At 36.2% G+C, this 19,014-nt stretch overlaps 1 protein-coding gene across 1 annotated transcript in view; it reads right to left on the reverse strand.

The window, feature by feature from the left end:
• Window positions 1–18,518, reverse strand: part of MTPN (myotrophin) — a 54,242-nt gene extending 35,724 nt beyond the window's left edge. The window contains exon 1 of the mRNA XM_059171945.1: window positions 18,164–18,518. Within this exon, the coding sequence (XP_059027928.1) occupies window positions 18,164–18,235 (72 nt within the window). The 5' untranslated portion in view covers window positions 18,236–18,518. The remainder of the gene's footprint in view (window positions 1–18,163) is intronic.
• Between the last annotated feature and the right edge of the window lie 496 nt (window positions 18,519–19,014).

Here is a 19,014-nt window from a genome sequence, read left to right on the forward strand (position 1 = left end):
AAACTGGCATATATTTAATTGTGCATGTGTTGGGGTAAATGAAGTTCACAATGACTAGCAGTCACGTAGTTTGGTGCTGCTGCCTTGATTTTAACAGTGGCTTTACTTACCTCTGCTTCTGCACCATCAGTAGAAGTGTCATCATAGTGAAGAGAGCAAAGAAAGTCTTAATATTCCTATGAAAATAATTCTGACCTCACGGATGTCTTGAAGAGGGTCCCAACCACCCCCACCCCCCCGCCGCCAAGATCTATGAGAACTACAGTACTTTGAGAACTGCTGCTTTAGTGAAATAGAAGAAATGAATTCAAAATGAGAACACAAGATCAGGGAGTTTGGGCATCAAAGAATTAATGATGAAAAGCCAATTAAGTCCTTATTTAAGCAAATATGGTTAAAAACTAGATAATACAGATGTTAGAAGTCTTAAGAGAGAAGATAGAATTTAACACACACATACAATCACACATTTATATAAAATAGAAAGTAGGTGAGGAAATAAAAATCGACTAGATTCTATCCAATTTGAGCCTTATAAATGACACAATCACAACTAAATACTGTACATGGAAGACTTTAAAATAAATGCTAGCATATCCTCCATGAAATACTATGCAGAATCATTTAAGATGAAAATAACATAGTTCTTGAATGCTTACCATGTGACCAGGCAATGTTACAAGTACATTCCAGGTATTAATTCACTTAACTATTACAAAAGCTTTAGGAAATTAGTACTACTATTCCCTTACAAGGAAACTGAGGAACAATGAAGGTAATCTGTACTGCTGACATGCGGGGATGACCATTTCTGTTGAGTGAATAAAGGAATGATCCTACTTACTTCAAAGCCTAGAAAAATATGTTTATCTATAATCATAAAAAATTTCAAAGAATATATACACTAAATTTATTAGTTGTCATCTTTAGAGACAAGGACCATGAGAATACTCTCATTTTCTGAATTATAATAATGTTATATTTTTTAAAATTTAAAAATCCATTACTTTTCTACTCAATTACAGCAACACAGATTTTTGTTTTGAAAAACAAAAACAAAAAAGGCTACTGCTTAGCAAAAATTTAGACTCAAACACTTTTTTTCTGATGAAATTTAAGTTCTGGTAGAACAACAACAAAAAAAGTATCTTTCAAGTCATGGAAGAAAAGGAAGCCAAGAAAATTAATTCCTATGACTAAAAAAAAAAAAAAAAAGCAAAATGAGAATAAGTTGAAATAAAATAAATTCAAAGTCTAAAAAGAAAATTTAAACTGATCAGTTATGTTAACAAATGTGAATAGGTTTAACTATCAAATTTAAACATGAAGAATGAATTTGGGTTTTGTTAAGTAACATTGGTAAAAGAAAAGCAAACAAAAATCCAATGAGAGACACACCTAAAAACAAAATACTGTGAGAAAATGTGAAAAATATAAACAAATGGGCAAAAATATATCAGGCACATATATCTAAAAAATTTCTGAGTAAGTACTACATGACAAAGTTGAATTCAAGGCAAAGAGTATATGTGAAAGAGATGTTCATTTTACATTTAAAAATTATGTATGTTAGTCATGAATCTACCAAAGAATAGCAAGAATCAACTGACAAAATGGCACCGTAGTGAGAGACCAATATAATATCAGGCTTCGGCAGGTAAGACTATAGAAGGCATGATTAACAATCAGTAAGACTGAATTAATACATACCGAATTTTTTTGAAATTCAAACTTTATGGAAACTACACCTTTAACTTACAATGATTAACAAAACTTGAATGTAATAGATTAAAGAAAACCTCAGTACCTCCTGAAGTTGAAAATCTTATAGAACCTATTCTCTAACCCCACTGCAATAAAACTATAAAGTAATACCAAAAACTTTAACATAAACACAAACCAGGACCAAAAAACACCAAAGGAAGAAGCAACAAAAATAACACACAAAACATACCAATTTAGACACATAAAACATGCACATACACAATGGAACCAATAGTGAATGTCCTAAATTACTGATGAAGCAAAGAGCTCAATACCGGAAAATTACTGCTTTAAAAATAAAGATAAAAATATTAAATTACTATATTAAAGGTAAGAATATTACCTTTAGGCCCAAAACTGTGGAAAACCACAGCTTTTGTAAGAGTGTTAATATAAAGTTATAGGCTTTTTAAAATCTTAAATTTATTTTAATTCACATTAGACTTTGAAAACATTGTTTTGCCTAGATCTCGCAACAACAGAAGTTTTAAGTATACTAATTCTGGTAACTTTCCATATTAGCTAAAAGGTAATGACAATTTTTATAAACTTAAAAATCCATTAGAAAAACCTATACAGAAACATCATCCAATCCATCTTGCTTCCAAAGAAAATTAACCTCAGAATATCTGATTTCAAATTCAAAAATCTATTTTTCTAGTTTCATAAATATCAGTAGTAAAAGTGCATTTAAGAGTTTTCAATGCTTGAAAAAAAACCCCAGTATTTATAATGTATGTGTACACACACACACACACACACACACAGAATCCACTATTTTAGAATAATTATCTAATTCTAGACAGGGAATAAATAATTATCCATAAATCTGGTCGAAAAATATCCTTATAAAAATGAGTATTTGGAATGAAAACAAGAATTAACAGCATACAGCACTTTTAGGACTAACTGCAGAGAATCTCCAAGTCTTATTTTAAAGAAGTCTTAATATTTTGAGTCAAAGTCTAGGAGCCAAAGGAGGTGCTGAATTCATCTTTCATTTTAAGCAAAACCAGCAAACAAATACCTGGCTTTGGTATTAATATGATGGTTTCTTCCTGAATAACAAATCATTAAAAAAAAAAATGAGCAACGTTCTCTATCAAAGGTAAAGAAGTCTTATAATGATCTAAATAAATGATTTTTTAAAAAAGATTTCATTTATTTATTTGACAGAGGGAGATCACAAGTAGGCAGAGAGGTAGGCAGAGGTGGGGGTGGGGAAGCAGGCTCCCTGCCGAGCAGAGAGCCCCACACAGGGCTTGATCCCAGGACCCCAAGATCATAACCCGAGCCAAAGGCTTCAACCCACTGAGCCACCCAGGCACCCCTAAATAAAGGACTTCTTACATGAGTAACTCAAAGTGGCCCGGCATCTATGTTTTGATCTCCTTATCTTTTGTGTTACACCTTAGAAACTAGTTAAAAGCACTGAAGAACCCTAATGTACTGGGTGACAAGAGTTAAATCCCAAGACAATACTGTAACTCCCCCTCACCATGATTCAGACCCCTCTTCTGCCAGTTTGCTAATGCCAACGTGAAGGGGAACTGGTTCACCTGGATTCTGTCTGTTAACACTTTATTTCCTGTCTAGATTTTGGATGCTCTTCTTTTCCTGCCATTTAGAGACTCAAATCTTGCCAGTGACTTTCAGCTCAAGCTGATAATCCTTAATCTGATCTTAATTTCATCTTCTGGAGAGAGAATAACTACAAGCTCTTTCTATATAAACTCTTATCATCACATGCACAGCTCTAGATCTTTTATAAGAGGTTCAAATTTTTTTCATTCCCTAGTCATTTATCCAACAAATATTTATACGCTCCCACTAAGAGCGAGATATTACTCTACATGGTAGAAAAGTACAGAAGTGAACAAAAAGACACAAATTCATCAGGTCAAGTAACAGGTGTAATTTGCAAAGCATGAGCTGGACTATGGTCACTGTGGTTCTATTGTCTTTTGACAATAGGTTTGTGTTAAGTCACTAAAAAAAAAAATTGAAACTCCATTTCTCTACCCTGTCAGTCTTTAAAAAAAACAAAACAAAAAACTCCTGTTCATGACGTGGAATGAGAGTGGTTTATGAAATCAAACACCTAAAGACAAATCTTGGCTCTGCCATTTACTAGCTTGGTTAACCTGGGCATATTACTTAAATTTCTTCAATTCTCATTTACCTTATCTGTCAAAACAATCTTTCATGGTGTCTTTTTTAAACCAAATGTTATGAGAATTAAATAAGAAAATGCAGACAAAGCACTCTGCAAATAACTTAATATTACATGGTGGCTATTAGAGTATCATTATATTTATTTGTAACACAGGACAAGTATGAGGTCTTTGGTTTGCTTTGCTTTACCTATATTCTAGAAATATTGCCATTTTAATCACTTATATGGTCCAGAGAGTAATTTTTCTTCTAGTGGGTGCTAGTACTACCTCACTGTTAAGTATGTCTTCTGGAAGTTTAAGGCAAATAAGTGGCAAAAGGTAGGTACAAGAGTGAGTAAAAAAAATCACTTCAAGGGGCTTTGTGATATGAAGTGCTCTATCTCTATCATTCACAGTCCAAACAGAGAGTAGGTCCATTCACCTAGTCTAGTTCCCTTTGTATTTCTATTTTTCTGTATCTTCCTCTCACCAAATTTCCCCAGCTTTTTTTTTTAATATTCGCCTTATCTACTCTCCTAACAAAACGGTCTTAATATATAATAAAAACACATTTACAAATACATACATACTTTCAGTAATTTCAGACTGCCTATCTGTAATGGCAAAATCTTTAATTTTTATTAATTTTTTAAAATGGTTTCTATTAACATAGAATATATTATTTGCCCCAGGGTACAGATCTGTGAATAGTCAGGCTTACATACTTCACAGCACTCATCATATCACCTACCCTCCCCAATGTCCATAACCCAACAAATCTTTTTTTTTTTTTTTAAGATTTTACTTATTTATCTGAATGAGTGAGTGAGCACAAGGAGGGTGGGGTGGTCAAGTAATAAGTGTTACTTGACCAGATGAATTTCCTGCTGAGCAGGATGAGCCCAATGTGGGGCTTGATCCTAGGACCCTGGGATCATGTCCTGAGCTGAAGGCAGATGCTTGGACTGAGCCACCTAGGTGCCCCAATGGCAAAACCTTTTATATGCATTGCAGAAGTGTGGTTTGGGTGTGATGTTTACTAGATGCAGTACTTCCTGCAACACATTAGGTTCATTTGAATAATAAACATTCAGACTGGGATGGCATTCTTTACAGTATTTTCAAATAAAATGGTCATTTGACTGTTGCCGAGAACTCTTTTTAAGGACTTTTTTCAGGTGAAAATACACAGGTAATTTGCTTCCTTTGATCTCCAAGATACCTATGATGTTACTGCAATTGAGTTCCACCGGCATAAGAACATACTGTACTGTCACAAGAAACCAGTGTCCTCAAAAGCTAGTCAACAAAGAATAGACTAAATTAGCATATGTGTGACCATTTTGTAGCACAGCAGGTAAGTTAATACTGGACACCTGACTGACAGGAGAATGCAGTAAAACTATTAAATTTAACAAATTCTATATATTTGAGTCAATGTACCCGGTAATTCAGTTACAGCTAAGTATTACCTTTCCTCACTCAGAGTTCAAAATTTCCTTAAGACTGTAGTATTAAGTATTTTCATAATGACAGAACCTTTTGAGAACTGGATGAATGCTATGGCCTCTTCTTTCCTACAACTGTCCCTCTGTCCTCTCTCCTGCCCCTCGAGGGTACAAATCCTTGCCTCAGGATACAACTTTGCCAAAAAAAATTATGCAATACTCCACTAGTGATATTAGTGGATAAAAAATACCAGAGTTATAAATTACATAGCAGTGGATTCAAATGTATAATTTACCACTGAGAAGCAAAGAAAACAAAAAAGGTGGTATTCACAGGCAGACAGCACAGGAGAAAGGGAGATGGTCTGAGAAATATTTAATCACTTGCTCTTAATTCTACATATTTTCTACAGTTTTCAGTAAAGGTCTGCCATACCAAATGCATGAAACTTTCAATATTATAAATATGAACTCATTTCAAAGTAATGAACAGGAATAACACCCATAATAAGCATTCATTTAATGAGCACCTACTTAGTACATAAATAATAATGCATCCACAGAAAACATTTTAAATTGTTTTGAAGAACAATTTTTTTATTACTAGTTAAAATCCTTACTATGCTGATTCTGACCAAAATAATCACCTTCTAAAATCTACCAGGATTAGTCACCCCATACACAATCCGAACTGTGGGTTATTTTCACTGACAAAATTACTACAAATGGTAGTACTTTTACATATTTCAATGGTTAATGGATGGCTGAGAATCTGGCAAAAAATTTTTGAAAAATACTGTTCACAGAAAAAAACCACATATACCTTGTGTAAAGATGAGAACTACAAAATAAAACAAAGTTCTGTGTTTTTAAAATAGTTATGCAAATAACTATGATTTTCTGTCTCCAGGACTCTTAACTTAGGACTATTCAAGGTTCTGGAAGGATACATTCAAATTAGAGTTCGTTTTCATTAATTTACTTACTGGTATCACACAAAACTAATAAAAATCAAAATGTGAGCTGGAAAAAATTTTAAGTGCAAACATAATGCATGACTGTTTTTAAGTATTTTTTACCTAATAGAAGTTTTAAGCATCTACTTTTTTTTTTTTTTTAAAGCATCTACTTTTTTTAAAACAAAAAAGTTTTTAAACGAAAGCCCAGAGAGTTCAGAGCTCAAATCTTATGGTATAATCCCTCATCTGTATACTACACAGAACTTTCAACGTAAGGTTCATTTTTTTTTTTTCTTCAAGATGACTACTTCTGGCACTGAAATTAATTTTGTATAGCTGATTTACTTATTAAAAGCTCACTTGATTTTTCTTCTCTGGAAGATTTTAAAGCAATCAGTCACATTTAGAAATTTTCAGATGGAAATAGTGAAGTATTAAAATTCTTACTGGTGGTATAAAATTAAAATTTTAATTTAACAGAATGCATGCATTTATATGAAGACTACCAAAATTTAAAAAATCCATTCAAAATATTATGGTAGTACCTCAATTTAGAAAGCTTAGTGTGATAAAAAAATTAGCTTCATTTTCAAGAAACTAAGTCATGGCGTCACAGCTGGAATTTATTCCTAAAACCTTACGTAGGCTGGGAAATATCTTCGTGTCTGGATCCAATGGTTTACATTCCTAAAGTTTATATGTGCAAATAAAACCACAATAAGGAGAAAGAGGGAAAAGGGAAGGAAAAGAGGGGGCAAAAAAGAAGACAGAAGGGAAAAAGTAATTCAATTTCTAAAATTTTAAATATGATTTCTGCAGAAATCTACTGAGTGGGGAAGGGGGTATATATATTTTCTTAAGATTGTTTTTCTGTCGTGATCATGCATAAGTGACAACTTGATTCAATGTTTTATTCCTGACAGAACTGCTTGTTTCACTATTTTCCAATACTATCCCAGAAAATCTAAAGGTAAGACGATTTAACCTCAAAATTCACATTATTATTTTGCCTATAAGCATACAAACTAAAAAAAAAAAATCTTCATAAGTTAATCATTTTAGTCAGGATGTGTTATGCTCCTCATTTACATTTACCTATTTTGAATAAAATGTGGGGACCCTCTATTTCCAATTGTGGGTGTTCTTTTCAGGTGTGAAAACTTGTATTTCTATTTATCAGTTTGAACTTGTATGTTCTTTTTGCTTATGCTATCTTTTGCTGGTTCTATCTCAACGCTTTACATATCATAATAATCTTCAATTTTTCCATCTATGTATTCCATTTGTAGTTCTGAAAATTTTCAGTGCAAATGATGGAAAAAGAATACTCTTTTAGAATGAGATCAAAACTTGTCCTTCCACTTATTAGCTGTAGGATTTCAGGCAAGTTACTTAATTTTCATTTCTCTACCTATAAAATGGAGATAAAGCCTACCTGGACAGACACGGATTAAATAATATGCATTATCTACATGTATATTACCTTATTCTGTAGGACCATACCTGACACAAAGAAAACCCTTAAAGAGAAGGGATTCTGTTCCCATTATCTTCCATTTTGAGTCTGATGTTCTATAGCATTGATTCTCCTCTATACCGTAATCAAATATGACTTTTTCTTGGCTCTTATAGCAGTCTATTATTTTTATATGGTTGTATATTCCTTAACATTAACGTATTTGTATGTTTGCTTTCTAAGTTTTTATGTCATGTTTTAAGAAAGAAAATAATTTATTCAGAACCCATATAACTATCTTATTTATTGTTTGTCGTGTATACCCTTTTAACTGAGCCTACTAAAGAAAATGGATCCTCAGAAACAATCACTGTATTCCTAGGCTTACTGAATACGGTGGCTGGTATTATAGGCGCCCAAATGATATGCTGAATGAATTATGAATGAACCAATGAAAACTGCAGTAACTAGCCTTCTCTTGAGATTCCACAGTTTGGAAATCAAGCAAGATCCAAGCTCAGTAAATGTGCAGGCATGAAGGAGGCTTCAAAACAAGAAATAAAACCAAAATCTGTCACAAGAAGCACCTGCGTAGAAGATACCACAACGGGCATAGGATGACTTCTGTTTTTGGAAACTGCATATTTTACTGCTGCTGCTACATTCTTTACAGTGCCAGTGTCTTTGTATCAGTTCCAGGAAAAAAGCATCCAATAAGGATTATGAATTTGGGGCCTATTTTCTAAGTGCAGGCAGGAAAAAGAAATTTATCTGTATTTTCTGGCTTTTGTTGTGGTAGGTCTTGCATTTCACCAAGATTCATACCATATAAGAGTGAACTCCTCAAACACAGGAAGGGCCTTCAAATTCTGGGAAGCCCCACTACAAACATTGTATCTTAAATCAAGATGTGAAATATTCAGGGGGAGGTGATCTCTGAGTTCTAAAGTTTGAGAAAAACTATTCAAACATCTAAATGGTAACAAATGAGCCACTCCCACATGGCACTTTTTTTTTCTTAAGCAGTCATTAACACAAAACTCTTTTTGAATATTCAAAACTTGAAGACAAGAGCAAGACTTCCATAGAACAAGATTTGAATTTCTTAAACCACTATTTTTCTAATTCAAGTCCAGGGACTTGTCAGTCAAATCAGGAGCCTAGAGCTCTCCAGTTCAAGTAACTGCAGTATAGCAGAAACACCTCAAAGAAGTTCTGTGTTAGATACCACATTGGCATAAATGAGGAGTTAAGTGCACAAACAGGGAGTGCCATACAGAACAAGAACTTTTAAAAATAAGCAGAAATTTACTCTGCAGATAGGGTGGGGCAAAATAGAACACACCAACAGAGGCGGTAACTAGTATAAAGTACAAAATACTTTATTATAAAATACCATAGTTGGGGGGGGGGGGGGAGAAGCACCTATTCTGGTTCCAGAAAACTGCCATAAAGTCCTAATCCTAATTAGCAGTATGATCTGGGTCAAGACGTTTAATGACTTATTTTTTCTCATCTACAAAATAAGGGGGGAGGACTACATGATATTTACGTAGTTCTGCTTCTAAAAAAATTTATGGTTATTATTATGAGTAACAGTGGCTAACATTTCTTGGCTAACAATCACCGCATGCGAGGGAAAATGGCACACAGTCAACATATACCAAGCAGGTATTATTAATAGCCTCATTTTTCCCCAGCCGAGGAAACCCAGGTTCTGAGCGGGGAACTAATGTGCTCAACACAATCCAGTTAGTTAAGAGAGCCAGAGCCAAGAGGGTCTAATTCCAAAGCCATTATGGCTAACCCAACAATGAAATTTCAAATTCCCTAAGGAGACTGTTATTGCTTCTATTATACTACAGGTAAAGTGTTCATTATCTACAACCCCCTTTCTTTGATATCTAAATTTTTCAGAAGGTCAGGAATTTAGACCTAAGTATCAAAGTATTCATTATCTTGTATTATGAAATAGAAATCTTTCCAAAATATATCCTACACATCTCTGACTTTTTAAATAAGAGAAAAGTAGACTAATTTTAAACTCTTCTTGAAGCTCAATGTTATATCCATACATATTAATCACTGGATGGGCCTCTAGAACTTTAAGGTCACATGACTCTTTGCTCTTTGATTTTCTAGGGTAAGCTTATGTTTGCTTCCTCTTTCATTGCTTTCAATAATCACAGCTCCTCTCCACTGTTGGTAGTGTTCTGTGGACCACCCCCCCACAAAAAAAATCAAGCTTCCAAGCTATCAAAACTATTAATATAGTAAAGATATAGCTGCAAAAAAATTAATTCTTGTCTTCTCATTACAAGGTGGCCTTTGTTATGGTACCTAGAGTAATTCTTAAAATTATCAACTCAGCTATGATCGGATTACCTCAACACAACTTCACTACTTCAAATACTTGATACAGAATATTCCCACACTGTACTATATTCTCTGATCCTACCTAAAGGATTATGTTGGATTATGTTCTTCAGATTAGATGGTGTCAACATGCAAGAAAAAAATGTATAATGCTTATGGAGACATAAGGGTTAAACTTGAGGTAGTTCCAAAAATGCTCATATTTTCCCTAAGACAACAGAAAAAAGGAAAAAAATCTTAAAGGAACACTCGTGCAAAAATTCTAAAGAGAATATAAGAGAAAAATGGCTCTATTCCATGCTAAAATATATTATGAAGCTACAGTAATTAAAACAATTTAGTATAGATAGAACCAGAGCAAGAAATTCAAGCACAGAATTCTGCCAGTGATGAAGATAATAGTTTAGATTAGTAAGGAAAGAAGAATAAATGGTATACACAATAAATGGTATGGAAGCAAACTGTTATAAAAACAAACACTTCAAAGTAAATAGCAGAAGGATCAAATGCCTAAAATACCAAAAAAAGAAAAAAAGAAGTTTTAGAAGACCAAATTTATCTATAATCTTACAGAGAAGAAAGATGTCTCTGTAAGTAGGAGACAATATTCAAGTCACAAAAGGGGAAAGAGTGATATATTTACCACATAAAAATTAAGGACTGTTATAGAACAACAACAAAATAAATGAAGTCAAGAGATAAAATGGAAAAAAAAATTTACGAAGTATGGGACAAAATGAACTTTCTTAATTTATAAAGGGCTCATGCAAATCAATAAAAAACAGACCAACTACCTAATAGAAAAATGAACAAAAGATATGAACAAAAAATTTGGGGGAAAGAACACAAATGCTAATAAAGTTTTGATGTTTGATTTCCTCATTAAAAAATGGAATTTGAAGCAACTTATTCAAATAGCAAAAACTAAAAGTGTGATGATGCCCAGTGCTGCTGATGTTGTCAGGGAATAATAGGTCTAATGTGCTTACTGATATGTGCCTAAGTTTATAAAACTTTATTGGGAGAGTAATACAGATACAACCTGAAAACTGCCAAGGTATGTATACAAAGGTAATCGTGATAGCACTGTTTAATTACAAAAATAAGCTGGAAAAAACATTTATCATAGAACACTAGTCAAATATATTTCTTAAAGGTTTATTTATTTATTTATTTATTTGACAGACAGAAATCACAAGTAGGCAGAGAGAGAGAAGAGGAAGCAGGCTCCCCACTGAGCAGAGAACCCAATGCAGGGCTCGATTCCAGGACCCTGGAATCATGACCTGAGCCTAAGGCAGAGGCTTTAACCCACTGAGCCACCCAGGCGCCCCAGAACACTAGTCAAATAAATTACGGTATATCCATAAAATAGAATACTATGCCCCAGTGAACAAAAGGGGGGGTAAAATGAGTAAATTTCACTGTGGAACTTAAGATAAATTATCAAGGAATTTAAAAACGCAAGTGTAGACGTATGTACAGAATTGTTTTTAAGTGGGGAAGTAGACGAGTAACTGAATTTCCAGTGTTTTTCTGAAATTACGTGAAACTGTTGGTTCACTTTGTTCACAGAGACCAGAGAAGGAAGTCATAGCTGCTGCATCTTTTAATCTGCTCCTGAATTAATTAATTAATTAATTTAAAAGATTAATTGATTTTTAAAATTGAAAGGAATTATCTAGGTAGTAGAATAATGGGGCAAGTTTTGTCTTTTTAATGCTTTTCTGTCTTAAAAATACCTAATACAACCTATATTTAAGAAACTACTTGGGCAGGGGAAATGGGCAATGGGACACTTAGCTTCAATTTATTATATTCAGTGCAGTGTTATCTTTTACATAGTAAAAGCTTATATTTTTGTAATCAAATCAGCTTTAATATATTATACTTTTAACTGCCTGCACTAGTGTAAGGGCAATGTCTACAATTTCAAACCAAACACTATATATCAGAGTGAACATTACCCTTCCAATATAAAAAGATCTTCTTTTACATTCAAAAAAAGCCTAACAGACAGAAAAGTGTATCTACACTAAATTTTCTCTATCTTCTGAGGGCACCTATATTTATTTATACAAGCTGATATATCTGCTTTCTGACTGAGTCACTAGCCCTGATGTAGAAAGGGCAGAATACAGGGACAAATCTTTATAAGAAAGAAGCCAGTAATCTAAAAAAGGAATGGAAAAACTGGAAACTGCCTAAAATGAATAAATGCAAGACAGATTAAATTAAGACTGCTTTTAAATCGCCTATTTTATTAGAAAAGTGAAAAGCGATCCAAATAAGTCTTGCAATTTCTAAAGATTAGAGTTGATACTTTTCTCAGGTTCAAGAGATCCTATCCTTTCAAAGGGTGCACAATTGTGGCTTTTCAAACCTATCAGAGTGTCAAAGGCAGATGTAATTAGAATGGGGGCTGGAGAGGGAAAGGAAACCATAGAGAAAGGGAAGTTAGAGACCTGATGTATAGTATTTCACAGCAAGTGAAACAGAAGCACATGTAAACAAGAGAGTACATACATCAGACCTACTGGAGGTTATAAGGGCCCATTAATACAACTCACAAACGTTCACTCCTAGGATAGTTGGATCTTCAAACTCTACCACAAAGTTCACCTCTAAGTAGTCTCAGTGGATAATTACCATCCTGCTGTGATTATTTTTAAGACTTGCATAAAACAGTACCCCCTGAATTACATAGCATTCTTGAGAAATGAAGGTCAATGGTATGCTGAAGTATATAGCAAGGAGCTATGAAGTCAGAGTTCAAATCTCGGCTTCACTACTCAAAAGAGCTTTATGACCTTAGGCAAGCTAACTTAATCTTTGCTTCAGTCTCTTAATCTCTAAAATGGGGGTTTAACAACATTAACTATGCTCATGGGTTGATATAAGTAAATGAAATTATATTTATACATGGCATGACAGTGCTCAAATAAAATTTTAAGAACATACTTTTTGAAAAAAAAAGTGCTATTTGTTAATTGAAACCATTCTGAATAAAGATCTCAATACTTTACTTTGTTTCTTAATGCAGACATAATTTAACCCTTTCTGCACTGCACAGGGTCATCACTAGGAATATAAATTGTAAGATTGTCTGACTACAGGGGCACCTGGCTGGCTCAGTCAGTAGAGTGTGCAACTCTCTGAATCAGGGTTGTGGTTTAAGCTTCACATTGGGTGTAGGTATTTAAAAACAAAACAAAACCTTAAGAAAAAAAAAAAAAAAAAAAAGAACATGTGACTATAAATACAAAAGTTTCCACAAGCTATCAAATAATCAGTCTCTTCAGAGAGTACCTTGAGCAAAGAGAGCCTCTGAGGAGATTTAAAGTTTATAAGAGATGCTGTCTTTATGCTATTTCTATATTGTTACAGCTAAAAATTTCAAAAATTATAGCCATTTTTCCTATGTCTTTATTCATAATCAGAGATGACTTGTTGTGTCTCCTTCTTGCAAGCCCCTTTCTTTTTCTTAAGGTGCTGATGCTAAGCTACTCTGAGCTAAGAAACCAGATAACCATTTCAAGGCAGACTGATACAGTAAAAAAAAATACGGGTGGTAGATTCAGACAGCTCTATATTTAAATCCTTATGCTACTGACTTTGTGACCTTGTTAAGTTGCTTAGTTTCTCTAAGTTTCAATTTCCTCATCCTTAAAATGGGAATACTATTAGCTATATTGAAATGCTGGGGTAAAAAGTAAAAGAAAACTTAGGTAAAGATCGTGCAGAGTGTCTTCTCGTACCCGGCAATATAAATCACTCTGTTAATAGTAATCTTTATTATACAGCTAATGAAGTATATTGAAACTGTAGCTAAGTCAAGAATAAAAAGAATTTCTTGGAACATATGCTTTTAATGTGTGAAATTCCTTGGCACTGTACTAGAGATACAAAGATGAAAAAGAATATAGTATCGAAACTCCAGAGGCTCAGAGCCTAATTAAAGACAGACATGTAAACAAAGTCACAGCAATTTGATAAGTCAAACAGTAAAAGAAGCAGTGCACCATCTTAAGTCAATTTTTTTTTTTTTCCTGGAAGAAGTGGAATTTAAGCTCAGAGGATAAACAGGGGATAACCAGGTTGGGGGTTAGGGACTGAGGTGCACAGACTTGGTTCGGGAGGATAAAAAGAGCCCATGTAAAGATATACAAGTAAGAAACAGCCTGGCACAGCCTGGAGCGGAGCGTTTGTAGAGAGAAGAGTTTAGAAAGGTAGGCATGGGCCAGATCATAATGGCCTAATCCTCCAAACCAAGCAGTAACTGGCCCTTTTTAAAATTAATTAATGGGAAAAAATAATAATGGGGAATCACAAAGTATTTTAAGGACAGTGGAGGAGGTTGGCTGAAAAAGATAACATGGTCAGAATTCACAATACAGAGAGATCTCCCCAACTAAGATGTGCAAACTGACCAGGAAAGAGAGGACTACCAAAGTCAAGGAAAATACAGTTCAGCTGGGAAAGATGCAGCAATTAATCACAAGTAGTAGTGATAAGAATGAGTAAAGAGAGAGATGAAGTGGGTAGTCTTGACAACACTGAGTAGTTGGGGAAAATCCCCCAATTTCTCATTTGGTCAAATTGCTGGGTCAGGAGGTCATTAGTCAAAATGGAGACAACAAAAATGAAAAAGTTTCTGAGAAGACAGTGTGGGCTCAATCTGGATTTTATGTGAACAAAGGCGTCCATTTGGCAGATGGGAGCTCAGGTGAAAGCAGAATTAACTGCGACAGAAGAAATGGACAGAGAGATAGAAATGCAGATGAGGCAAAGGTAACGTCACCCAGAAGTACAGAGACTGAGGATGGGGCTACGAGTATCTATTACTGCTGCTCATGAAGATCTCACTCTCTGGCTTTCGCTCGTTTACCAACTGGACAAACTGAATTTTATGTAAGTGAGATGTTACTTATCGTTTTCATACTTCTTTAAAAGCATGAAAATTGCCCCCTACAAGTCTGCTGAATGTAGATGCTTAAGTCTACTGAGCACCGTGTCCAGCTTCTTCACTATCGGGTCAGGCCTAGCAGAGTGCTTGGGACCTGCAAGATGCCTAATAAAAATGAATTAACTAACCGACTGTGGTCTTTAGGTCAATTCAAGAAGCCAAAGTGTCTTAGATACTGCTTTTAATGTTCTAGATGAACATTTAATACAGATTAACCTAAAATTTTCTTTATATGCTGCTTTTTACATTTAATAACATAGTTTTTTCAATGATCTGGAGACTCTGAATTTACTTTTCAGAGTTAAGAACTCACTCAAAACCAGTAATTTATGCCTATCCTTATTTCCGATTTCTGTATAGAAGTCAATAGCAGGTAGAAAAGTAAGATTATTGGTTTTTTTAAAAAAAGATTTTATTTATTTGAGAGAGAGAGAGAGAAAGCACAAGCCGGGGGAGTGGGAGAGGGAGAAGCAGGCTCTGGGAGCTTGATGCGGAACTCGATCCCAGCACCGAGATCATGACCTGAGCCGAAGGCAGCGGCCCAACCCACAGAGCCACCCAGGCGCCCCTAACATATTAGTTTTAAAAAGGGAAAATACTAAAATACTTCACCTATGGGTCCATTCTTATGTATTAACAATGTGAGAGATCTTCATAGGAGTACTGAGGAGAATATTTTTAAAGACTCACCACTTAGAAGGAAAATTAGATGAGTCCAAACTTCCTTTATGTACTTTGTCTACATACTTTTACTCAGATAAATGCACATTACATAAACTCAGTATCATAATGAGTGTTCATAAATTGGTAGATGAAAAGGATGAGGCAATGAATAAGCAGGGAAGATGGCTGCTGAGCAGAAGAAACTATGTTATAAGCACTTGAGAGTATGAATAGCACTGTAAGGGAACTCAATCAGTAAATACTGGAGTGGTGGGTTTTGGCGATTTTGGGTTTGGGGGGTATTTTTCACTAACAAAAGATATTTTAAGAGACTCGAGATACTCAATAAAACTAAGGAAAAAGCTCATTGTTCACAGGATTACATTATAGTCAAACTTTTGAGATAAGCCAGTTCTTAATACTTCCTTTTGCTTTTCTTTGAATGCCTAGCCTCCCTCTCATGCATCTCTCTTTTGATGAGAATAGGCAGTAGGATAGTATAGGGAAAGAACAAAATCAAACTGAACATAATGACCTGATTTTGATACTCTTAAAAAAAATTGGGTAATGTTCTACTAGAATCTTGATATCAAATACTTTCACAATTACAGTTTATATTGGGAGAGACTGCATGGAGCAGTTAAAAGAGCCTAAGTTTTGGAGTCAGCAGTTCTGGCTTCATTATCTGTTATCTCTATATAATATATATATATTGGATTTTTAAGTACCCTGCATCTCAGTACTCCTATCTGTAAAATGGGATTAATAAAAGGACTTTCACAAGACTCACAAGGATGATATAAAATAATGGATCAGGAAGACACCACATAAATGGTATTGTTTTGTAGCTGTAAGCTCCATTAATATTTACCAACTTTTCATATTTCAGGTATATCAAATAACCTAGCTTCTTCCATAACAGAAAAACAAAAGCCCACTTGATTCCAGAGTACCACAGTGTCCCATCACTGGAAAGTGTACCATGGATAAAAGTACCCCAGTCATGTTTTCCTTTCAATCTTACACTGAAACATCCAGTAAGTCAGGTTTCAGACTGCCACTACCTGAGAAGGCAGCAAATGGTGTCCTATGAATCCATTGCAAATAACAACAAAAATACATATTCTGGATGCAAAAGTCTAAACTGTAATGGTATTAAATGAGTAAAAACTAGCAGTGGTTTGCCTTGCACAATCCTGCAAGTTTTAAGAAACACTGCTTCTGCTTAGTTCCTTCCTAACACAGATCTCTGAAGCAAAAACAACATACCAGTGGTCATACCCTTTGAAGAACTAAAATCCAGATCCAATTCTCACTTTTTAAGAAGATGAGCAAGATGTCCTCCTTGGTTATGTCATAAAATTATATTTTTCAGAAGACACCCTCCATGGTTACGTCATAAGGTTATACTTTCGTTTTGGGAGATCTGTTTTTACATTACCATCGTATTATAATCGCAGGTCAGTTCTCTAACGATTACAAAAGGCACAGTTTCAGGGTCCAGAGGCAGGTCAGCGTGGGATTCTAAGCTTACCATTCCACCACAAAGCAGAGTCAACTTTCTATTCTGAGTTTAGGTTTGAGATGAGCTTTCTTCATCACGATTTTACCCCTAAACACACTGTGACTACACTGCATACTATCTATTACACGTTTGAGCATTTCAGGTGGGATCGAGGATAAACATGGAGTAACTGAAGTCAACCTACTTGTCTGAAAACTAGTCTGATTATCTGAAACACTGCCAAGTGCTGACTGACAACCTCACCACTTGAAGCAAATACCTGTCCGCTGTAGTGTGGGAGAGGAAAAAGGCCACACCCAAAGTTAAGACTTCACAGTGAAGTGATACCGAATTTCAAAATTTCAACCATTGCTATTTTCGGCACTCTTTTCCAGGGTCAATGAATACTTCAAATTCTCAACAGGTTCAAAGTTCAAGAAAACGTTCCTCTGATTCTAATCACTGAGGTTACTTCATTCAGCAACCGGCAGGTCCAAGATGGAGAATTACCTCCATTCAAAGAAAGATTGAAGTAACTCCGCCATAGAAGACGACCAAACTCAAATGACCAGGGCTCAGAAGCGACTCTCAAAGAGGGTTACCCCTCCTCCCCTCCCCCAGGGAGCAGGCGGACAAGAAGAGTCTGACCGTATCACACCAACCAGTTACCTGACAGAACGCGACCGTGGTATCCGGACCCTTGCTTCAGTTCAGACGCTCCCAGGCTCCCCTCTCTCCTCGGGGCCACCTCCATCCAGGCTGTCTCTCCTCCCCCCACCCCCACCCCCGCCAGCCCAGCTCCCGTCCGCTTCCAGAGCCTCATCGGCATCCCACCTCCGTGTTCTCGCGCACTCCACTCGTCGCCGCTTACCTTGGCCACATAGTCTTTCACCTCATCCAAGTCTCCGTTTTTCAGGGCCCACATGAACTCCTTGTCGCACATCACTGCAGCGGGGCGGGCCGCCTGGCCGGGCAGAAGACGAGGAGGCGGTGGTAGCAGCAAGCGGATACCGCGGGGTGAGAGGAAGACAGGGCCGCGCGGAGCTGGAGAGGGGAAGAGAAGGCGGGGAAGGCTGCCAGGCGGGCGAGGCAGTTGGCCGCGGCGACCGCTGGGCGGGAGAAAGAAAGTTCTTTTGCGGCCACCCGGCCCAGCAGAGCAGGTTCCGCCTGGCCGAAGAGAAGCAGGAGCGTTTGCACTTCCGGTTCACTCCCAGCTAGGATCCTCCCCCAACTTCCTCTTCCTCTTCCCTTGGGCGGAACACCCCGCTCGGGACCCCGCCCTGACGGCCCGCGGCGGAGCGCTCCACGGGCGCAGGCGCAGTGGCGAGGCAGGCTGAGGGACCGGGTCCGAGGGGAGTGGGCGGGACTGAGAGGCCAGTGAAGCGAGTCCGTGGGCCGCAAGGGCCCAGGGCGGAGGCCCAGTTAGGCTATTTCAGGTAGAACCAGGATGTGTTTTGCAGACCACACACGTGGGGAAAAACTTTTTTTTAAAACACAGCCGTGGAGGGCACCTTGCTCACATTCTAAGTGTCCAGTAGGAATGTTCGATTTGAATTCCTTTCTCTTTTCGTTCCCTCCTTTACTTTTTTTTTTTTTAACCCTTCTCTCTCTTACCATCTTTCCTTCCTTTTCTGTTACTTCTCTTTCTTCTTACACTATCAGGCATCCCTGGGCTCCTCCTCCATGCTAGACTCTGTTAGCCACCGAGGGTATAGTAAGAAA

This window comes from Mustela lutreola, chromosome 4 (genome assembly GCF_030435805.1).
Source record: "Mustela lutreola isolate mMusLut2 chromosome 4, mMusLut2.pri, whole genome shotgun sequence".
Classification (NCBI taxonomy): domain Eukaryota; kingdom Metazoa; phylum Chordata; class Mammalia; order Carnivora; family Mustelidae; genus Mustela; species Mustela lutreola.